The sequence below is a fragment of the Somniosus microcephalus genome, chromosome 21 (assembly GCF_052327205.1).
Source record: "Somniosus microcephalus isolate GS21.2 chromosome 21, FLI_Smic_1.0, whole genome shotgun sequence".
Taxonomy (NCBI): domain Eukaryota; kingdom Metazoa; phylum Chordata; class Chondrichthyes; order Squaliformes; family Somniosidae; genus Somniosus; species Somniosus microcephalus.
Window position 1 is genome coordinate 64,066,813 of NC_141007.1, and position 24,179 is coordinate 64,090,991.

At 48.0% G+C, this 24,179-nt stretch overlaps 1 protein-coding gene across 1 annotated transcript in view; it reads left to right on the forward strand.

The window, feature by feature from the left end:
* LOC147102876 (dynein axonemal heavy chain 17-like) overlaps nucleotides 1-24,179 on the forward strand; it is a 908,504-nt gene that overhangs the window by 750,064 nt on the left and 134,261 nt on the right. Inside the window, exons 57-58 of the mRNA XM_085963770.1 lie at nucleotides 6,532-6,723; nucleotides 20,948-21,214. Of these exons, the coding sequence (XP_085819896.1) occupies nucleotides 6,532-6,723; nucleotides 20,948-21,214 (459 nt within the window). The remainder of the gene's footprint in view (nucleotides 1-6,531; nucleotides 6,724-20,947; nucleotides 21,215-24,179) is intronic.

Below are 24,179 nucleotides of genomic sequence, written 5' to 3' on the forward strand. Positions count from 1 at the left end.
ATTGCAAGGGGGATGGAGTATAAAAACAGGGAAGTCTTGCTGCAGTTATACAGGGTATTGGTGAGGCCACACCTGGAATACTGCGTGCAGTTTTGGTTTCCATATTTAAGAAAAGATATACTTGCACTCGAGGCTGTTCAGAGAAGGTTCACTCGGTTGATTCCGGAGATGAGGGGGTTGACGTATGAGGAAAGGTTGAGTAGGTTGGGACTCTACTCATTGGAGTTCAGAAGAATGAGAGGCGATCTTATCGAAACATATAAGATTGTGAGGGGGCTTGATCGGGTGGATGCGGGGTGGATGTTTCCACTGATGGGTGAGACTAGAACTAGGGGGCATAATCTAAGAATAAGGAGCTGCCCTTTCAAAACTGAGATGAGGAGAAACTTCTTCACTCAAGAGGGTAGTAAATCTATGGAATTTGCTACCCCAGAGAGCTGTGGAAGCTGCAACATTAAATAAATTTAAAATGGAGATAGACAGTTTCCTAGCAGATAAGGGAATTAGGGGTTACGGGGAGAGGGCAGGGAAGTGGACGTGAGTCTAGATTCGGATCAGCCATGATCCTATTGAATGGCGGAGCAGGCCCGAGGGGCCGTATGGCCTACTCCTGCTCCTACTTCTTATGTTCTTATTGCCAGTTTCCTAATGGCAATTTTTTTTTGAAAAATCAATCTTCAGCCAGAACAGGCAGCTTCCCTGAGGGTGCAACAAGATGCTGCTCCAGATACCCATGTTTCTATTATTGTTTTTATTATTGCCTTGTCAGGCACCAGTTTCTGACAGAGAGGTTGATTTTAACTTTTGCATTGCCACCCATTCCAGCAGCAAAGACAACGGAGTAATTTTGAGGCCCAGGCCTCATTTAAATGGCAACGATGGATGTCCTAATATAGGTTGCCAGATTCAAGCTGGACCATTATCGGGCGTTCCAGAGACGGCCAGGCCAGCAGCAAGGGAAATCCGGGAAGCCGATTGAAATTGCAGGGAGTGGAGCTCGGAGTGGCAGCAGCCCAGAGTATTTTTGTGGGACACGGTGAAGCACTGCTGCTCCTCCTGGCCCCCCAAAAAATAATTTAAACCTACCTTTTCGGCAGCATCGCCAGTAAGACTGGAGAATGCACTGCGCCACTCAGTTCTGTCTTAGCCTGGCAATTGCTATGAAAGCCATAGGACCTCTATTTACATAATAACAGGAGTCTACCACCTGAAACAGGCAGGCACTTTGGCCACCCAGCAGTAGGCCCCTGTAAAAGTGGCAGTGGGCAAAGTGCAGGCATTAACAGGGCAGTAAGTCTACGGATCACTTTGAAGTCGCCCCGTGAATGCCGATTTAGGCAAGTTAAAATCGACCCCAAAAAGTGGGCACATGACCTGTTTCTGCTTTCTGTTGTCAGCTGCTGAGATAACACTGATTAAAGTTCGCTGCTCTGTGAACTCCATTCCACTATGGGAAAATGGTTGCTTCCCCTGACTTGGGAAAACATCAACTGAGAATCACAGGTGTACACCTACAACCCATGACTTCATGATGCAGCACATCTGTGTATCATTCAATAGAACAATAGATCTGACAAATATTTTTATTCAGATGAGCAACGTTTAAATAGTAAAACCTTCTGAATGTTTTGTGCCTTTAATGGAAGAATATTTGCACTTTGAACAAATAATTTATAATTAGGGGGAGAAATTTGTGTGTTTAGCACCACACATTAACCCCATGAGATGGGGCTAAAATGCTGTTCAGACCTCTGCCGCCAACTGATGGCAGTTCCAGCGCCGCACACCATATCTGTCTTGCCAGTAGTGCTGCCGGTAAACTCAATTGCCAGGGACATCGCAATCACGGAGATCATGACAACAGTGAGTGTGCAACGCTTACTTCACGCCCGATCTCTCAACTTCATTTTGGCCATTGAACATAACAGCGGGAGAAAACAATGACAGGTTGAGGTGGAGTGCAGCAGCAAGAAGCTGGCTCCAGCAACGTTATTTAAAGGGACCATCACCAATCACTCACACCTGACAGGGTTTTGAAGTTTGAGTGGCTGTGTGCTAATTCCTGCTACTGCAAGAGTTTTCTTTCGTCATTGCAAGGTTATTTGGTATCAGGGAGTGTTCTGGCAAGTACAAAACTCGCTCATTATTTTTGAAAGGCTTCAAACTACAACACTTACTAAAAGTCATAGGGGCTGTATTAGCAGTCGATCTCGCCTTCCAGGATCCACGGCGGAGGCAGCAAGATATACGGGAACATGTGGCCAGAGGGAGGAGAAGGGCCATCAGGGCTCTCAACAGGAGACCTTACCCTCCGAGGGTCTTCCAACAGCAATTCTCCTACCATCAATTAAGCGAGACAGCAATTCTCCTACCATCAATTAAGCGAGGAGCAGTGTATTAAGAGGCTTCGCTTCACCAAGAAGGTGGTCACAGAACTCTGCCACCTCCTGCAACCAGACCTCCAGCCTCAGACCAGAGCGACCACAGCTCTCCCAATAGCAGTCAAGGTCATCGTGGCTCTCAATTTCCACACCAGCGGATCCTTCCAGTCTGCAGCAGGAGACACAGCTAACATCTCAAGTTCGCCGTTCAGCGCTGCATCCGGGAGGTCACTGAGGCTCTCTACCCCAGGAGAAGGGATTACATTGGCTTCCCGATCACCAGAGAGAAGCAGGACAAGCGTGCATGTGGCTTTGCCAGGATAGCGGGCTTCCCCATGGTGCAGGGCGTCATCAACGGCACTCGTGGCTTTGCGGGCACCGCATAACAATCCTGAGACCTTCCGTAACCGCAAAGGCTACCACTCACTTATGTGCAGTTGGTGTGTGACCACACACAGCGAATCCTCAATGCTAATGCCCGCTATCCAGGCAGCAACCACGATGCCTTCATCCTGCATCAGACTGGTGTGCCAGCACTTTTCCAGCCACCACAGCAAGCTCGAGGGTGGTTGCTCGGAGACAAGGGCTATCCGCTCTCCACCTAGCTCATGACTCCCCTCCACAACCTCAACACTCATGTCCAGCACTCATAAATGAGAGCCATGCTGCCACCAGGAACATCATCGAGCAGACCATTGACCTACTGAAGTAATGGTTCCGCTGCCTTGACTGCTCGGTAGGAGCCCTCCAGTACTCACCAGAGCGGGTGCCCATTTTGTGGTGGTCTGCTGCATGCTCCACAACTTGGCCATCATGAGGGCACAGCCCTTGCCACCAGGGATTGTGGGACCACCTCAGGAGGAGAACAAGGGAGAGGAGGAGGAGGAGGGAGGAGGCAGCCAGACAATCAACCTTCCGTGGTCATCAGACTGGCTCATAAGACTCCGATTCGAAAGAATGAAATCCCAGATCCCCGATGCTCACCACATCCCCATCATACCATCCCTGTCGCAGGCCATATCAAAGCGTCCTCCTGGGTGCAAAGCTGAAATGAGAGACACCACAAAAGATTGCAAACACAACTAATAAATTTATCTGTATAACATCAACACTATTAACTAATCACCCTTGTGCAATCCCTTATTGCCTGTCCTTCGTCTGCCTTTTCCTACTCTAGTGCTCCTACGCAGTGCGCCCCCAGTGGCTGCAGCATGGCTGGTGGAAGGCTGCTGAGTTTCCATGCGGAAGACTTCAGATGGCCTTGCAGGATGTCCTCGACCAGCTCTGGACCTAGAAGACCTGGCTGTAAACTGCACCACCTCGGCATGTGTGGCAACAGTCTGGGCTGGCTGGATGACGGGCAGCGACAAGGGCAATGGCGGAGTGGCAGTGGTGGGAGTAGGAATGCTCTCATCCTGAGAGAGGACAGCAGGTTCCTACTCCACTGACCCACTGCCACTCCCCTGGGGCAGCACCTCGGCATTCCTAGCAATCTGTTGGAGCACAGATTGCTGACCTGCTGTGACACCGTGAAAGCCCCAGTCGACAGTGGTAGACCCAGCCATGATGGCAGCAGGCCGAGCTTGGGTGGCATCATGCTGAGGCTGCATGAGAGCACTCAGATCTTGGATGCCACCAAGCATAGACTGCATGAGAGCAGTCTGAGCTTCCACTGCAGCACTAAGGCATTGGGTCGCTTCTGCCTGTGCTGCAATGGAAGCTGCAAAATCACTCATCATGCGTGCCATCACATCTGGGTCACCACGGTCTCTCTGGGAGTGTACCATCATTTGCAGACTGGAAATGATGGGCTCCATGCTCTGCACAGAGCCTTGTGCAATGTTGGAGGTGGACCCATCCACACTCCATGCTATTGCCAAAAGTCTCTGTGGCAATCTTGCATTTCCGTGTACATACCCATCACCCTTCTTCTAAAGGCCTCCCCGTCGAGGCCCTCATCTGAGTCCTATGCAGCAGAACTCGCCCTCTGGTGAGCTGTCCCCCAAGCTACCCTTTCCCCCTGGCCTTGCTGCAGCCCAGTCGTGCCCGGTGCCTCACCCTGTGCAGATCTCGCGACTACACTAGCCTCTAAAGAACATGTAGTGCCAGTATCTGAGCTGGTGTCTGCAAGTGACAGATGCAGTGACGTGGTGTCTTCTTCCTCCTCTTCTTCTCTCCCCTCACTCTCAACGGTGCCCTCAGGGACAGGCTGCTCGGCTGCCTGCTGATTATCTGAAAGCCGAAAGGCACAAGAGTCGGGTTATGGTGAGGGAAGGGAGGCAGGAAGACAGAAATGCATGCATGCAGCATGAGTAGCTTGAAAGTGAGAAAATATTGTGGGCTGAGGGAGAAGTGGGATGTGAGAAGAAGGAGTAGGAATGAACATACTGTTGTCAACGTCGCCAGTGGCTACGGTGCCCATGACCTGGTGCCCAATGATCTCCAGCACTCTACTCTCCAGCTGGCTCAGCTGTTCAATGTGGGCTTGGCCCCCGCCTGACCGCTCCTGCTCCCGCCAGTTGTGAACCACCTTGACCTGTAAGAGAAAGGAAAGTATGTGAGTGAGTGTGGTGCAATGTGTTTGGGTGATGTGCCTGCCATAGTTGAATAGCTGTCATTGTGTGCAAGGTATGATATGTGGGTGTGAGTGTTGCTAGGTAGAGATTGTTGTTAGGTGAGGGCTGGGGGTGTGATAAATTGAGCAGTGTGTGAAGCTTGTGGTACAGAATGTGGTATGTAGCATTTGTTGAAGACTTCACTAACCCTGACCACCCGTGTGAGCTCGTTAAACTTCTTCCTGCATTGGCTGTGGATCCTGGGGACCACAGTGCTGCCCGTCACGTGTTGTGCCACCACCCTCCACATTCTGCGGGACACTTGTGGCGAGGGCCTCCTGCCAGTTGGCAGGTACAGGGCCGCCGCCCGCCTTCTCTCGACCATGAATACCAAAGTCTCCAAAACTTCATCGGAGAACCTCTGGGCTCTCTCCCTGGGGCGACGATCTGCCATCAGGATTTGTTAGTAACTGATCCTTCTCCTGCTTCTTCTTAGGATTGTTGGGGAAGCTGCACACCCAACAATGATGAGAATGAGGTGCTGCAGCATCAATGAACCTCCCCTTTAAGTAGTTAAAAAAAGCCTGTGGCAATGATGACTTGCAATTAGACTACCCCCGATATTGGTCCAGCTTTTCAGTGTAACGCCAATGAGGTTGGGTTTTTAGACAAAAATCATGACTGCAATCATTTTAATGAGGAGTGAGCACAAATTTTGCGTGCATTTTAGACGATTTTCAGGTGGTGCTACTTAAACATTTTGGGGGAGAAATTCGGTGGAGCTGCAAACGGGGCGCCCAGCTCGCCTGGGCGCCGGAATTACCGCTGCGATTGGAGCAGTTGCGACCGCCGGAAATTCAGCTTGTGCGCCCCAAGAGGGACACGGGGCGCTGCTCGAGGTGCTCCGTGTCCCTCTTAGGGCGCTGAAACTGAATATCGCAGCGCAAGGTGCCGCAGTGCCACACGCTGCGGCACGGCGCGCTGCGGTACTGCAGGCCTTCCTCCCATTCTTAAGGGGGAGGGGCCTGCACCAGCGCGATCAGAGATCGCGAGTGCCAGCAAAAGAGCCCGGCACCGAGGAGAAGTGCCGGGCTCTCGGAAAACAGCTGGCACTGCCGCGGGGGGAGATCAGGAGGCCGGGGACGGAGGTGCTGGCAGGCGGCCGCCGAAAAAAACGGCCGCCGAAAAAAACGGCCGCCCCGCACCTCCACCTTAATTTGCACCACTCCCGCCACAGGTAGGCCCCGTGAACCGGGCACGATTTGCGAACAGCGCTACAGAGGCGGGCACTACCAAATATCGCGATCGGGGCAGTAGCAGGGTGCTGCGCACACCGATGACGTCATCGGTGGCGGCGCAGCACAACAGGCTAACGCCGCCATTAGCGCCCCAGCTAAATATCGCGGGAGGCATGGCCAGTGGTGCTAAAGCCACTGAGTGTCCTCTTTAGGCGCTAACTGGTGGCGTAGCCCACCGAATTTCTAGGCCTTTTAGTTTAAACACTGCCCATTTCTTGGCTATAATCAATTTCTAGCCCTTAATCTTTATAGAGCAGCATTTATAAAACATGTTTTGTTAAAATTTCATTTTTATAGGTTCTGTTTGAAGACGCAATGGCTCATATCTGTAGGATAAACCGTATCTTAGAATCACCAAGAGGAAATGCACTACTTGTAGGAGTCGGTGGCAGTGGAAAGCAAAGCTTGTCTCGGTTATCAGCATATATTAGCAGCTTAAATGTTTTCCAGATCTCACTTAAGAAAGGGTATTCAGTTGCCGACCTCAAGGTACAAAATTGCTCTTAATATATTATTTTGATTCTACACCTTTTCTTTAGGTCCAAATGTGTATTACGATAATTACAAATCAGTGAGAAATTGGGCTCGTTAGTGGGCATTTTTTGGCTGCTACAAGTGGCCTTAGAGCTCCAAAATGACATCTGCAACATGCACGTACATTTGTGGGGCGAATCACACTGGACGCCATATTGGTGCTGCAGTCAGCGAGCGTGCGGTGAATGTCCACCGGAAGTATGCAGAGCAGGCAGATCATGACGTCAATCAGCATGCAACGCTGATTTGACGCCAGCGGTGCCATTTTGGAGATCAACGCTCCAGCCAATGCTTTCTCTTAACACGCGTTCAGCAGCAGGAAGAACCCCCCACCTGCACTATTTAAAGGGATCATCAACTACTTACAGGTAAATTGCTGGTTGATTTCTTCTGGCTGTTGCTAAGATTCTACAAGTGTTTGATGCTTTCTATAGTTTTTTCAAGTGGCAAAAGTCTACAGGTTGTGTGCTGAAGGACTTTTTGCTGACTTCAAGGCTTCTGCACAAACCAGTTGCTCGACGACATGGGTGTACTAGTAGGCATTCCCCTTGGAATACAGCATGACTTGGAGAATGAACAGAGGCTACGCAGAGCAGGACAAGCTGCTGGAAGTGGGAGGAGAAGGAGGAGGGGGAGAAGGACTCTCAGCCCAGGGTGTTCAGGGTACAATTCTCCTACCTGAACCTCAGCGAGGAACAATGTGTGAGACGTCTGCGCCTCAGTGACAATGTCCTCACTGAAATCTGCCACCTGCTACAGCCTCAGAGCAGGGCAAGAACCGCATTGCCAGTGGCTGTGAAGATGACCGTGATGATGAACATTTATGTGTCTGGCTCCTTCCAGGCTGGAGCTGGAGGTATTTGCAACATCTCGCAGTTTGCCGTCCACTGTTGCGTAAGGGAGGCCACTGAGGCTCTTTATTCAAAAAGAGCTAACTACATTTCATTCTCTGTTACCAGAGTCAAGCAGCTAGAGCGAGTATGCGGCTTTGCTAGGATTCCAGGCTTCCCCATGGTGCAGGGTACCACTGACTGCGCACACATCACTTTGTGGACGTCGCATGTCAACTCTGCCCTATACCAGAACTGAAAGGGATTCCACTCCCTCAACGCCCAACTAGTGTGTGACCATAGGCAGCGAATCATGCAGGTCAATACCCAGTATCTTGGCAGCAGTCATGATGCCTTCATTCTGTGGCAGTCTGTTGTGCCAGCTGCATTTGAGCCACCATGGCAAACCAAAGGGTGGCTACTTGACGACAAGGGCTATTTGCTGACAACATGGCTGATGACTCTGGTGCGCAGTATGCATACAATGAAAGCCATGCTGCCACACAAAATGTGATAGAGCAGAACATTGGCATGCTGTAACAATGCTTCTGCTGCCTGGACTGCTCTGGAGGAGCCCTGTAGTACTCAGCAGAGCAGGTGTTAAGATTGTCTGCTGCATGCTGCACAATCTTGCCATCATGATGGCACAGCCCTTGCCACCATCTGTATGGTGAGCAACTGAGGAGCAGGAGCGTGAGGAGGAGGAAAAGAAAGGGAGGAGGGAACCTAGACAGCCCCTTTCTACCTGGGCTGTCCGTGAAGAACTCATCCGAATGCAATACCAGTAACCACAACTACTTCTTCATCACTCTCTTCTTGGTGTTCCTCCACTGCCTGGCCAGGTTGTACCTCTTGGGTATCTGAAAGGAAAAAGGCACAAGGGTAAGGTTGTGGTGCGGGGAGGGGGGGAAAGTAAGATGTGCATGCTTACACCACCAGCAGCTTGTAAGTGAGAAGAGATTGTGGGATGAGGGGGAAGTGGGATGTGAGACGAAGGAGTAGGAATGAGGATACCGTCATGTTTCTCTCTCCACAGATGCTGCCTGACCTCCCTGAGTATTTCCAGCATTTTCTGTTTTTATTACCGTCATCTTTGATGGTTTCAGCCCTGCCACTGGCCACAGCCTCAGCAATGGCCATCCCAATAATGGCCAGCACCGTCTCTTCCATGTGGGTTAGGACATGCAGGTGCACCTGTCCCCCTCCGGTTTAGCTCCTGCTCCCTCCGGGCATGTGCCACCTTGTCCTGCAAGAGAAAGGGAAGTGTGTCAGTTAGTGTGGTGCAATCTGTTTGGCTGATGTGGCTGCCATGGTTGAATAGCTGGCAGTGTGTGCAAGCTGTAAGATGTGAGTATGAGGCCTGCAGCAGTGGTAAGGGTGTAAGGGTGAGGTGAAGCATGTGAAGGTTAGGTATGATTTTTGATTGATAAGAGATTGTTGGTAGGTGAGTGATGGGGTGTGGTGATTTATGCAGTGACTGAGGCTATTGGTGCATTTGGTAGGATATGGCATTTGAAGATGTATTCACTGACCTTAACCACTCATCATTGAACTTCTTGTCCTCACAGCTTTTCTCCTGGCATTGACCTCCACGGCTATCTGCTCCCACTGCCTTTTGACCATGTGTCTGGAGGGTCTCCTTAACCCTTGCGGATATAGGACATCTCTCCTCCTTTCCACCTCCTCCACCAAGACCTCCAGTGCAGCGTCTGAAAACCTTAGAGCCTGCTCTGTCCCCTGTTGTGCCATCCCTCACTCTTTCCCAGGTCAGAATCTCTTCAACTATGACTTCCAGCACCTGCTCCAGCCACAATGCATCTCCCCTTTAAGAGGTGCAGGCTAGCTTTAAGCAGTACCAGCTAGCTTTAAGTAGTGCTAGTCACTCACAATATTGGCTCCCTACTGATTCATCCAGGCAATGAACAGCGTGATCATTCAAATAAGCAGGCAGCACAAAGTTGGCGTGCTGCCTGCATTGCAATCAACGGGCGTGGGTTAATCGCGCATCTGGATTCCCCATGCCCGTTTTCGGGGGCTATCCAATTTAGCCCCCAAGAACTGCAAAAATTCCTCCATGTTGAATCGTGAAAATTGGGCAATCTGAGTAGGGAAGCAATTTGAGGCAAGATAGTGATGTTAAGTGGGGAATTTTAACAGTCAAGAGTATATAGGTTAGGGTTCGGGAGGATGGTTAAATTTGCCGAAAATGATAGGGGGGCTATCCAATTTAGCCCCCAAGAACTGCAAAAATTCCTCCATGTTGAATCGTGAAAATTGGGCAATCTGAGTAGGGAAGCAATTTGAGGCAAGATAGTGATGTTAAGTGGGGAATTTTAACAGTCAAGAGTATATAGGTTAGGGTTCGGGAGGATGGTTAAATTTGCCGAAAATGATAGCACGACCGGAAGCCAGTTCCAATGCGCCAACTTCCGGTTTAACTCGGGCGCATTTGGATGCGCGTACGTAATCCTCTCCGGAGAGGCGGGTTACTAATTATAATATTTAAATTAGGCTATTTCAACATGATTTTCACCGGCATTTAAATGTAACATCCCATGCACTGGTTTCCCAGGCTTCCTGAAAGTCGCCATTAAAAGGAAGGCAAGAAGACTCAGTTCCTTGACCTCTTGGAAGAGCAGTGCTTCCGAAGGCTGAGATTGTCATAAGAGCATAAGAAATAAGAGCAGGAGTAGGCCATTCGGCCCTTTGAGCCTGCTCCGCCATTCAATGAGATCATGGCTGATCTTTTACTTCAACTCCATTCACTGGCTCTATCGCCATATCCCTTGATGCCCTTACTAGTCAGAAGTCTATCGACTTCTGTTTTGAATAAACCCAGTGACTGAGCCTCCACCGCCCTCTGGGGAAGAGAATTCCAAAGATTCACCACTGTCTGTGTAAAGAAATTTCTTCTCATCTCAGTCCTGAATGCCCTACCCTTTATCCTGAGGCTGTGGCCCCTGGTCATGTCAGATGGTGGCAGACTACAAATTTTATGTGATTCTACGGAAATTTAATAACCTAACATTTGCAGTAACATCTATGTGCATACGTAACCTTGTTGAACCACAAAGCTTTTTTCTTCCTTTTCTTACCGCTCCTACGTGGTGCAAACCCTGTGGCTTCAGCAGAGGTAGAGGCAGGCTGCTCAGATCCTGCTCTGACTGTTGAGATGCTCATGAAGGACGGCCTCTGGGTGTTGGAGCCCGTGAGGGGCCCGTCAAAGACTGCTCCACCTGCATCTGTGCAGGGGCAGACTTGACCATCGTGAGGGGAGGCAGCATGTCCGATACGGGAGGGAACGGATGATAAGTGGGAGCGTTTGAGTGGAGTTCCCAATTCTATATCCCCTTTCGCCATCATTCCTCTCATGGGCCAGCCACACATCACTGCTGCCACACTGCGGGGGAGTTGCTTGGAGCCTGAAGATGGGTGTAACTTTTTTTCAGTTTCACTATAGTATACAGAAGACTGAAGGAAGGGCCTGGTCCACCCGCAATGGTGGCCAAGGTGACAGAGTTTCTAGCAGCATGGGCACTGCTGCCTGCCCTCCGATTAACACTGCAAACGCTGGCAAGTTCAGTGCTGGAAGGCGCCAGTGGGTGCTAGCCGATGGATTTTTGGGACCATTCCATTTATCATGTTAAAATATATTCCTTATCTCAGCTCCTTAATTAGGCCAGATTCATTGCAGTCTCTATTATACTCATCACCTAGCCACATAGCTTAGCATTATCAACAAATTTTAATACAAAATGCAATTTACTCTATTTTGTTTAAAAATGATTGACCACTAAGGGGCCCAGAAAAGATTCCTTCAGAATTCCAATTGTTAGTGCCCCAAAATCCATTTATCATCACTTCCTTCTTCCTGTTGTCAAGCTAGTTTTCAGTCCGTGCAAGCGCAGGAGATGCAATACATGCCCTTATACCTCCCCCCTTCCCACTCTCCAGGGCCCAAAACACCCCTTCCAGGTGAAACAGCGATTTACTTGTACTTCTCGCAATTTAGTATACTGTATTCGCTGCTCACGATGTGGTCTCCTCTACATTGGGGAGATAAACGCAGATTGGGTGACCGCTTTGCGGAACACCTCCGTTCAGTCCGTAAGGGGGACGCCAAGCTTCCGGTCGCCTGTCATTTTAATTCACCACTCCACTCCCACTCAGACCTCACCGTCCTCGACCTCTTGCATTGTTCCACGGAAGCTCAGCGTAAGTTCGAGGAACAGCACCTCATCTTTCGATTAGGCACTTTACAGCCTTCCGGACTCAACATAGAGTTCAACAATTTCAAATCATAACCTCGGCCCCTATTTTATATATATATAAATATATATAAAATTTTTATCCACACTTTTTGTCTGTGTCTTTTTTTCTTCTCCCCCACATGGTCTTTCATTCTGCCAGCACAATTTACAATTCATCTAGAGCCATCTTTTGTTTCTTAACCTGTTCCATTACCATCTCCTTTTGCCTTGAATACCTCTTAATGTCTCTTAATCTCTCCCGCCATCCATCCTATCACAGACCTTCCCTTTTGTTCTTTCATCCCCCTCCCCCTTTTCCCAGCCTCTTCACTTGCTTAAAAATCTGTTCCATTTCCTGCTTTTTTCTAGTTCTGACGAAAGGTCATCGACCTGAAACGTTAACTCTGTTTCTCTCTTCACAGATGCTGCCTGGCCTGCTGAGTTTCTCCAGCATTTTCTGTTTTTATTTTAGTTTTCAGTCCATCTGGCTAACTTATCATTAATTCCATAAGTTTTAATCTTCTTTGAAAATCTCACATATAGAACTTTATCAAATAAATGCCTTCTGAAAATTGAAGTATTTTATATCAAGCTATAGCAAGCTACACAGCATGAATGGGTAGAGGTGGCAGATTGCATTAGTGCAAGGAGTATCGTCCCCAAGACTTGGCTGCAATGCAGGGAAAAGTTCAATGATCTCACGAGGATAGCTAAAATAAGCCTCCTAAACGATCTGCTATTACTCTATGATTAGCCTTGCACTACCTGTTGCCTCAGCATTCGCTACCCTTCCCTCCCCAGTACTCTCCTACAATCACTGCAGCACACTTCACTCCACCACCTTCAGCCCCTACTGCAGCATACTGCATCTGCTACTCTTCTTACTATTGCTTCTTACCTCCTCACACCTCTGCCATCACATACCAGAAACGCTGATGTACCCTGACAACCACATCCTCTAAACTTCTCATTACTTTAACATTGACAGGGCATGGTGGTGCACAGTAACAGGGAGCAGACAGACACAGCAGGAAGGCCATGCTTCAGCCATGTGTTGTCTCTAATTGAAGAGCAGGCAGAGGGCGTGTCAGGAGCATGATGTCTGGCAAGGCTGAAGGAGAAGTTTTGGAGAGTTTTCAACCATCTTCAGCTCCTTCCCTTCTCTCTTAAAACTCACACTTACACATAATGTATGACAGATAGCAGCTGCTTTCGGAAACCACCATCCATCTCTGCTTACCATTGCCACTAAATGCTAACTCATCTCCTTTACTTACAGTTCAGGTTCAACAGTTGTACACAGCCCTCAGGGAGATGAAAAAGAATAAGAGGGTAGCACTACAGAACAGGAAGCATCACTCGATCTTACACTTGCAGACACCAACTCAGAGACTGGCACTGTGCATGGTTCAGAGGGTAGTCTAGAGATGTTTGCACATGGCGATTCACCCAGCACGAGTATGCAGGACCAAGGGCAGGGGTATAGGATGGCCCAAGAAACAGTTTGCAAGAGGGCGAGCTTGCATCCTAGCCCTGCTGCATAGTGTACAGCTGATATATCTGGGCCCACCATACATAAGAAGACTGATGGCAAGCCACACAGACCTTCTAAGTGCATTGGGTTGCTCGCCAGAGAGCTTGCGCACAATGTTGGAGAACATGGAGGAGTCCAGCTCCAACTTGTATGCTGTCTTTGTCCATGGCATCAAGACCTTGCTGTCAAACATGGAACGAGTGGTCAGCTCTATGAGCACTGCAAGGGGCCCCACAGCCATAGAGCCTACTATGAGGGCATTAATATGGTGGGTGTGAGGACTGGATCAAACAGAAGGAGGGACTGTTGGTGCTGGGGCAAAGGAGTGATTGATGAGAAGAATCTCTCAATAATTTGCTACTTTATAGCTCTGGCAACTCACTGCACTGCTCTTGCTTATGTTCTTCTGCTTTCTCTAGCTCCTCATCCCCTTCTTAATCTACTTGCTCCACTTCTTCCTCCTCAGGAATCTACAAGGAAACTCCCCTTTGAATTGCTACATTGTGGATCATGCAGCAAATGATAAATCCTGAGACTCTTTCTGGTCTGTACTAAAGGACCCCTCCAGATCTGTCCAGACAGCAGAGCCATTGCTTTAGAATAGCAATTTGCTCAATGATAACCCTTGTTGTTGCATGGCTCTTATTATATCTGAGCTTGGTGTGTGTGCCTGGGTTCCTGACAGAATTCAGGAGCCAGTTGGTGAGAGGATATCCCTTGTCCCCCAGATTCCATCTTGCCACCTGATGGTATAATTAAAACAGAGGGGGCACTGAGGACTGGCACAGTATGAAAGCATCATGATTATTGCCAGGAAACAGGGCACAGTCCTGCACGACTCATTGTCTGTGTTCACAAACAAGTTGCAAACTGAGTGAAAGGAAGCCTTTCCTGTTCAGAAACAGAGCTGCTTCATGATGGGAGTGTGCAGGGTTATGTATGTACAGTCAATGATGCCTTATATTTGCGGAAATCCAGCAATATAGGCAAATCCCAGTGTTCTTTCTTCCTGGTTGTCAGCCTCCAGAAATTGATGAACTGCTGATGCCTTGCATCAGTGCCCTGCTGGATCACCGTGTGTACAGCAAACTGGCTGATGTCCAAAAAATGTTTGGATAGTGCCAGAGACTTAAAAGTTTAGAGCCACGGTGACCTTCACTACCCTGGTGTTGGGCTCCAATTCTTGCTGCAACAGGTCGCATAGCTACGTGGCTGTCACCCTGTTGACATGTAACTGCCTTAAGCACTGCTTTTCTGTGAGGTCCAGGTATGATGATCATATCCGGAAAACCCACATTCTGTAAGGCCTCCTGTGTTCTTGCCTCCTTTGCATTCTTCTTGCAGCCTATGCACGTCTTTGCTGCCTTCCTTGCTGCTGCCCCTTCTCCTCATTTGGGAGCATCAAGCTGAGCAGCATGCCCATGTTCAACAATTGTGAGCAAGAAAAGTCAGTGAAACAGATTCCACAAGCTATTTCTTCCAAAGTATTAACAGCCACACAGTATCCAAAACAGCCAAAAACATAGCCCAAACACACCGTAGCAGCTTACAAAGAATAATCTCCCTTCCATCCAGATGACTTCATAAACCTATATGAAGCAGCCTCTTCTATAAGCGTATTGATGATATAGAAACTTTGCTGAACACTATCTATGGTTCTTTGATCACAAGGCATCTACAATTAAACTATGCAGTAGACTTCTAACTTGTTCTTGTCCGAGGATGTTTTACTAAAGTTTTATCTTTAGCCCTACTGAACATGGATTGGTTGATGTTACATAGCTATATAGACTAAAAGATCCCATGGTTGATCCTAGGTCTGTGCTGAGTTCATTCTTAACAGCAAGAACTGCAGTTGGAGCATTACAATTGGTCTTAGTGCCATGGGCTACTGAGGGGAAAATCAGATTGTTTCCATTGCAAGTTCCTGTCCAGTGACCCTTGCTGGAAAGTGCACATGGGTGAGGACAGCTTGGACACAGCTGCAAAGCCCTCAAAGTTCAAACAGCTTGCTAAAACTCAGGGCCCAAAATTTCTATGTTAGGGGTTGGTGTAAAGTGGCCATTTCACACACGGGGGACAGTTAATCTTCAGCCAAATAATGTACTCGGGCTCTACCCTTAGAGCAGCAAGGTACTGCTTCGATTTTCTGGCTTTCTGTGCCACCACTTTTGGACAAAAAGTCCAATGTAATCATGCTAGAAGATACATTGAAGGCAAAAAACTGAAAGGGGGTGAAATTGGATAAAGCCTAAAATCGGGTGTGGAGAGCATGAAATGCCCATTCAAAGTGGTGCAGGCCGCATGCAAAATTCATGCTGCAGAAGCCATGGCCCAACAGGGAAGAGAGAAGGCAAGGAGGGTTTCTGATGCGGCACTGGAGGCCTTGGTTCTGGAGGTTCACAGATGACATGAGGTCCTCTGCCCACGGTGGGGGCGGAAGCCTTGCAGGCAGAACGTCAGAAGGCTGAGGGAGGAAATAGCACAAGCTGTCAGTGCCATGAATGGTGTCCCCAGGACTGGGATCCAGTTCCGCAAGAAGTTTAATGACCTCGCACAAGTGGTCAGGGTGAGTGAATGCATCTTCAAGTGCCACATTCCACCAATCGCAACTTGTGTCAGCCAGTGGCTCAGTGGATAGCACTCTCACCTCTGATTCAGAAGGTTGTGGGTTTAAGTCCCACTTCAGGGACTTGAGCACAAAAATCTAGGCTGACTCTCCAGTGCAGTGCTGAGTGAGTGCTGCATTGTCAGAGGTGCCGTCTTTTGGATGAGACATTAAACCAAGGCCCCGTCTGCTCTCTCAAGTGGACGTAAAAGATCCCATGGCACTATTTCGAAGAAGAGCAGGGGAGTTATCCCCGGTGTCCTGGCCAATATTTAACCCTCAATCAACATAACAGAAACAGATTATTTGGCCATTATCGCATTGCTGTTTGTGGGAGCTTGCTGTGTGCAAATTGGCTGCAACGTTTCCTACATTACAACAGTGACTACTCTTCAAAAGTATTTCACTGGCTGTAAAGCACTTTGAGACATCCGGTGATCATGAAAGGCACTATATAAATCCAAGTCTTTCTTTCTTTTCACTAGCCTCACACACTCCTCAATACATCACACGCCCATCAATCACCTACCAACAATCTCTAGCAATCACCACTCATACTTCACAATCATAGCTTCACCTTACCCTCACACATTTACCACTGCTGCATGACTCACACCCACATCTCACACCATGCACACATAGTCAGCTATTCAAAGATTGGCAAGCACATCACCCAAACACATCGCACCACACTCACTGACGCACCTCCCTTTCTCTTGCAGGCAAAGGTGGCTCATTTCCCCCGTGAGCAACAGCAGACAGGAATCCCGACTTCACAACCGCACAGAGCTGGAGGACACAGTGCTGGAGATAATTGGAGGGGCCGTCACTGTGGCCGTGGCGAGCGGCAGAGCTGAAAGCATTGCTGATGATGATGATATCTAACCCTTCTTCTCACATCCCACTTCCCCCTCACCCCACAATCTCTTGTCACTTACAAGCTGCTGGTGGAGTAAGCATGCACATCTTGCTTCCCCCGCTCCCCTCACCACAACCAGACCCTTGTGCCTTTCTCCTTTCAGATACCCAAGAAGTCCCACCAGCCCTACCTGTCCCCGATGTTATGGAGGAGGAGAGTGAAAGAGAAGAAGAGGCACTCTGACACTCACAGGTACCAGCTCAGAAAATGGCACTGTGTGGACTTTAGAGGGTAGTATAGAGGCGGGATCTGCACATGATGAGTCACCAAGCACAAGTGTGCTGCGGCCAGGCCAGGGGGAAAGGGTAGCTCAGGTGCCAGCTCCCTGGAGGGCAAGTTCGCACATGAGTTCTGCTGCACAGGACTCAGATATTGACCTCGATAGGGTGGCTTTCAGAAGAAGGGTGATGGGCATGCACACAGAAATGCTTGGTGCAATGGCAAGCCTGCCAGAGAGCATTTTGTCAGTGTCAAGGAGCATGGAGGAGTCCAGCTCCAACATTATACTGTGTTTTGTGTGGAGCTTGGAGCCCACGATTTTCAAGATGGAAATGATGGGCAACTCCATTAGGACACTTGTGGACCCAACCATAATGCTGGGTGTGATGGGCGATCTCGCAGCTTCCATTGCAGCACAGGCGGAAGTGACCCAACATCTCAGTGCTGCAATGGAAGCTCAGACTGCTCTCCTGCAGTCTCAGTTTGCTGCCATGCAAGCCCAGACTGCTGCCATCGTGGCTGGGTTTATGAGTATGGAAAGGTGCTAGCAGTCCAACAATCTGTGCTCCAATAGATGATTAAGAATGCTGAGGAGCCGGCTCAGGGCAGTGGCAGTGGCTTCGTGGAGCAAGAACCTGCTATCCTCTCTCAGGCTGACAGTATTACAACTCCCAATTGTACCACTCTGCCAGTGCCCTTGCTGTTGCCTGTCATCCAGCCAGGCCATACTGCTTCCACCAGTGCAGCCACTGGGGAAACGTTCCCTCTAAGCTGCACAGCTCTTAGCAGGTCCCACACATCCCGGGATCGGCTTTTATAATATTAAATTTCGCATACATGAAACTGTGAATGTGTCGCGCAGCCCTTTGAAGGGGCTGTGCACCCCCCAAAAAAACTAGGGGGAACATAGCACTGGGGTAGCACTTCGTAGGAGCACTAGTGTCGGCAAAGGCGCATGAAAGACAGACATTAAGGGAATGCACATGGATGATTAGTTGACGTTGTGTACTTTTGGAATTGATAAATTTATGAATTATGTTTGGAATGTTTGTTTTGATATGGCTCTCATTTTAGCTTTGTGCCCAAGAGGATGCTGTGATGTTCCATGACAGAGGGATGGTAAGGTGGGGAAGTGGTGAGCAATGGGGATCTGGGGTTTCATTCAAGGCACCAGAGTCTGATGAGGCGCTCACGGACAGCCCATCCGGAAAGGGGATCTGCTGCCTGCCTCCTCCCTTTCTCCTCCTCTTCCTCCTCTTCCTCCTGAGGTGGTCCCGGATCCCGTATTGGCAAGGGCTGCCGAGTTATGAAGGATGCAGTGTGTACTGGAGCGCTCCTCCCAAGCAGTCAAGGCAGCAGAACCATTGCTTCAGAACCCCAATGGTCTGCTCGATGAGGTTCCTTATGGCAACATGGCTCTCATTATATGAGTGCTGGCTATGAGTGGTGGGGTTGCAGAGGGGAATCATCAGCCAGGTGTAAAGCGGATAGCCCGTGTTTCCGAGCAGCCACCTTCGGGTTTGACATGGTGGTTGGAAGTTTGCTGGCACACCGGACTGGCACAGGATGAAGGCATCATGACTGCCGCTAGGATACCGGGTATTCATCATCATGATGTGCTGGGCGTGGTCGCACACTAACTGCACATTAAGTGAGTGGTAGCCTTTGCAGCTGCATACATCTCAGAATTGATATGCAGTGCTCGCAAAGCTGCGTGTGTGCAGTCAATGGCGTCTTCACCATGGGGAAGCCTGATATCCTAGCAAAGCCACGTGCGTGCTCCTCCTGCTTCTCTCTGTTCAGAGAGAAGACAATGAAGTCACTTTTCCTGGAGTACAGAGCCATTGTGACATTCCAGATGCAGCGATGGATGGCGAACTGAGTGATGTTAACTAGTCTCCTGCTCCAGACTGGAAGGATCCGGTGGTAAAATGTTGAGGGCCACGGTGACCTTGAGGGCCACTGGCAGCAGTGTCATCACCCTGCTCTGAGGCTGGAGGTCTGATTGCAGGAGGTGGAACACATCTGTGACCACCTCCTTGGTGAAACAGAGCCTCCTGGCTTAAATGCGGGTAGGAGAAGGCTCCCTGAAGACCCAAGGTGGGTAAGGCCTCCTTCTGAGAGCCCTCCTGCCCCCCCTCCTCCATCCTTTGTGAGCAGCTTATTCTTTTCGCTGCCTCTGCTCCATCTCCCTGTCATACTCGAGCGCAAGGGGGATTGCAAGTTAGAGCCCCCATGACTGGGAGCAAGTGGTGTGAGCAGAACCCTTTAAATCAGAAGCAAGGCACCCTCCACTTGCAGCAACACTCCCTATTACTTCACCGAAGTTAACTAACTGTAGAAAGCTGCAAACATTTGCATAAACTTACACAGAGCCAGTACAAATCAAAAAGCATGTCAGTTGCAAGTTGTTGCTGATCCCTTTAAATAGCGCTGGTGAGGGGTCCTTCCAGCTGCTGAATGCATGTTCAGGTGTACATGATTTGGAGAGGGCGTTGAATGGAGCGGCGACGTCGAAAATAGCAGGTCATGTGTCAAATCAGCGTTGCACACTGATTGACGTCACGATCTTCCTCATTACCATTTCTCCAGAGAGCTCAGGCAATGGCAGCACTGTCGCCCTGCCCAAAATGGCGTCCACTGTGGGACCCGCCAGAAGTGGGCAAAACTGAGGCAGCCGCCATTTTTTTCACCGAAACCGGCCTTATCAACTGGTGCTAAGGAGCCAAGGTCTTCTATGAACCACTGGAGTGGTGAAAAATCACAATAGGTGGCTATTCTTTTAAGATATTTTGACATGACTTCATGACCACGTCAATACTGCTCATGACATTTCCTGCTCCACTGTGGTATATGAAAATGGCAAAACTTACAAGGTTTCATTTTGATGTCATCACTACAAAATACATATATTCGTTCATGGGATGTGGGCTGCTGGCAAGGCCAGCATTTATTGCCCATCCCTAATTGCCCTTGAGAAGGTGGTGGTGAGCTGCCTTCTTGAACTCCTGCCGTCTGTGTGGTGAAGGTACTCCCGCAGTGCTGTTAGGGAGGGAGTTCCAGGATTTTGAGCCAGCGATGATGAAGGAATGGCGATATACTTCCAAGTCAGGATGGTGTGTGAATTGGAGGGAACGTGGAGGTGATGGTCTTCCCATGCTCCTGCTACCCTTGTTATTCTAGGTAGCAGAGGTCGCAGGTTTGGGAGCTGCTGTCAAAGAAGTCTTGGGGAGTTGCTGCAGTGCATCTTGTAGATGGTACACACTGCAGCCATGGTGCGCCAGTGGTGGAGGGAGTGAATGTTTAAGGTGGTGGATGGGGTGCCAATCAAGTGGGCTGCTTTGTCCTGGATGGTGTCGAGCTTCTTGAGTGTCATTGGAGCTGCATTCATCCAGGCAAGTGTAGAGTATTCCATCACACTCCTGATTTGTGCCTTGTAGATGGTGGAAAGGCTTTGAGGAGTCAGGAGATGAGACACTTGCCGCAGAATACCACGCCGCTGACCCGCTCTTGTAGCCACAGTATTTATGTGGCTGGTCCAGTTACATTTCTGGTCAATGGTGACCCCCAGGATGTTGATAGTGGACGATTCAGCAATTTAATCTTGCAAGTTTCTTGGGAGATGACACTGTTTTATACTTTCATAGTTTCTCCCAGCAAACGATTTAACTATCCTCAAAGTAATTGGGAAAATCCAAAAATATCTATCCTTCCTTACAACCTGAAGTATTATAATTCTATTGGTGAATCAAAGTAAACAAATAATAAACTGTTAAATGAGTACAAAAATTGATATATTTTAACTGTTGCTTAAATTAGATAGATCTTGGTGCCCAGTATATTAATGCTGGAGTGAAAAACCATGGAACAGTATTTCTGATGACGGATTCCCAGGTGGCAGAGGAGATCTTTCTAGTGCTTATTAATGATCTTTTGGCATCTGGTGAGGTTCCGGGACTATTTCAAGATGACGAGTTGGAAAATATTATTGCTGCCATGAAAAATGAAGTTAAATTAATCGGTTTGCAGGATACGAGAGAGAACTGCTGGAAGTTCTTCATAGAGAGAGTGAGGAGGCAACTAAAGGTATGGTTAATATTTGTGATTTTTTTCATTTTATAGTCAGCCACCCATGCCGTTAAATGCAGAAAACAAAGATAAGTGTACGAACATACAAACAATGACAGACAGGTAAAGACCATCTGGTCCATCGAGCCTGTCCCAAACAATTGCGATACCTTGTGTATCACAACATATACACTCCACCCCACCCAAAATCATATGATCTCCTGGGAGAGACAAAAAAACTGATTAAAAAACCCCGGCCAATTTGGGGGGGAAAAATCTGGGAAATTCCTCTGCGACCCATCTAAGCGATCAAAACTAGTACAGGAGATTACTCTGGCTTTGAATTCCCTGCAATACCTACCTTCTGTAAGAGGTGATCTCCGCCCCAGCCAGAAACAAATCCAGCTCTTGCTTGAAGGAATTCACTGAGTCTGCGTCCACCACACGAAACGGCAGCCAGTTCCAGAGGTCCACTATTCTCTGGGAAAAGAACCACCTCCTGACATCTAACCCAGAGCTAGCCTTATACAACTTAAGCTTGTGACCCCTGGTCCTGCCTAACCTATTTAATTGAAATAAACTGTCAGCTGGAACACAATCAATCAGATCCCCCCTAAATCTACGCTTCTCTAAGGTGTAGAGTCCCAACTCTTTTAGCCTATCTTGATAACCAAGATGCTTTAGACTGGGAATTAGTCTAGTGGCCCTCCTCTGCATCCTCTCCAAAGCCTCAATATCACCCACCATGTGAGGAGACCTAAACTTGACACAGCGTTCCAAGTGCGGCCTGACTAAGGCCTTGCATAAGGACAAAACAGTATGCCTCATCTTGTGCTCAGTTGTCCGATGGGTACACCCCAACACCCTATTTGCTCTAGCTATCACTACAAAACATTGCTCATGTACCTTTAAGGATGTATGCACTAGAATGCCCAAATCTCTTTCTATCTCAACCATCTTTAATGCCTTTCCCTGAAGGGTGTATGAATGTTGAGCATTTGCCCTGCCCACATGCATAACACAGCACTTATCTGAGTTAAACATCATTTTCCAGTCTTGAGCCCAAACTCCCAACACAATAAGATCTGCCTGAAGCAGACGAGCATCATCTACAGTTCTTACACTCGCACAGATCTTGGTATCATCTACAAATTTGCAGATTGTGCCCCCAACACCTACATCCAGATTATTAATAAAAATAGTAAAGAGCAACAGTCCCAACTCTGATCCCTGCGGGACACCACTGGTGACTGGTCTCCAAACAGATCCAAATCCATCTATAACTACTTTTTGCCTACATCCTGCCAGCCAGTTCTGAATTTAGCTCTATATATTAGCACTAATACCAGAGGCTTCGATGTTATAGAGAAGCCTCTTGTGCGGTACCTTATCAAAAGCTTTTTGGAAATCTTAGTGGACAATGTCTACTGGACATCCCTCATCCACCAACTTTGTAACTTCTTCAAAAAATACAATTAGATTTTTATGAAGCCATGTTGGGTGTCCCTAATATGTCCCTCTCTATTCAAGTATTCATATATTATATCCCTAATGATTCCTTCAAGCATCTTACCTATTACTGATGTTAAACTAATGGACCTATAGTTACCTTGGTCTGTCTTGTCACTTTTTTTAAAGATGGTGATTACATTAGCCTCCTTCTAGTCTATAGGAACCATTCCAGAGTGCAGTGATTAAAAATACAGGTTAGAGGCTGGCAGAGCACATGCCCATCTCTCTGAGGACCCTCGGGTGGATATCATCTGGCCCGACTGCTGTATCTATTTTCAAGTTTTTAATTCTTTCTAAAACAATGTTTATCCATTTTAATATTACAGTACTAGTTTCGTTAGTAACATTATTAAATTCTAATAGTTGAGCATCATCTTCAAGGGTGAAGACCGATGCAAAGTACAGTACATATTTAATATTTCCACCATGCCTAGTGAGTCCTTTGTAACCTGTCCTTGAACATTCTTCAATGGCCCAATACAGTCTTTGATAGCTCTCTGACTCTTCACATAACTGAAAAAGCTTTTCCCATTACTGCCACAATTGTCTACGATCCTTTTTTCCATTAGCCTTTTTGCTGATCTAATAGCAGCCTTCGTTTTCTTTAGTTGTTCCTTGTACTCAACTCTGTTCAGTTGAGTATTAACTTTCTTTAATTTATAGAAACATTTCTGTTTACATCTTATTTGTCTTTGTACATATCAGTAAGCCACCTTGGTTTTTTCTTACCACATTTCCTTCTTTTGACTTTGTGTACATATTTGTTTTCCACATTTTTATCTTGTTCTTAAAAGCTTTCCATTTGTATTCTACATCTGTCTCATCACCACCCAGTAGGGTTAGCCAATTTACCAGTTCCAAATCATCTGCCATTTTGGTAAAGTTTGCTCTTCTGAAATCTGGTACAAGTTGCAGATTCTCAGTACCTTTAGTTTTACTAGCCAATTGGAACCGTATAATGTTGTGGTCACCGTTGGCTAGGTGTTCCCCCACATGGAGGCCCGATACGAGGTCAGGCTCACTACTAAACACTAGATCCAATATATGATTATCCCTAGTTACTTCATTAACATGTTGAGTCAGGACACAGTCTTGTATATTTTCAACAAATTTTTCAGCTGCACTTCCCACCACAACAGTGGGTAAACCATCGTGCCACTGAATGCCAGGAAAATTAAGATCACCCATCAAACAAAGGTGGCATTTTATATTAAAAGCATTTGCAATCTGTTTCCATAATAACTCATCATGTTCAGATGTCTGACCCGAGGGCCTATAACAATTACCGATAATTAAGGGCTGGATTTTGTCAATGGGGGCGCGTTGGGGGCAGGACTGCTGGTTTGTCGGGTTTCAGTCCCGCCCCCAACAACGTCTGGCCAACCCACACTATTTTCCCTTGATTGACCTTGTTAAGCCCACCTTGCAATTAAGGGAAAGCCGGTGGCAGAGGACATCAGCGGATGATGTT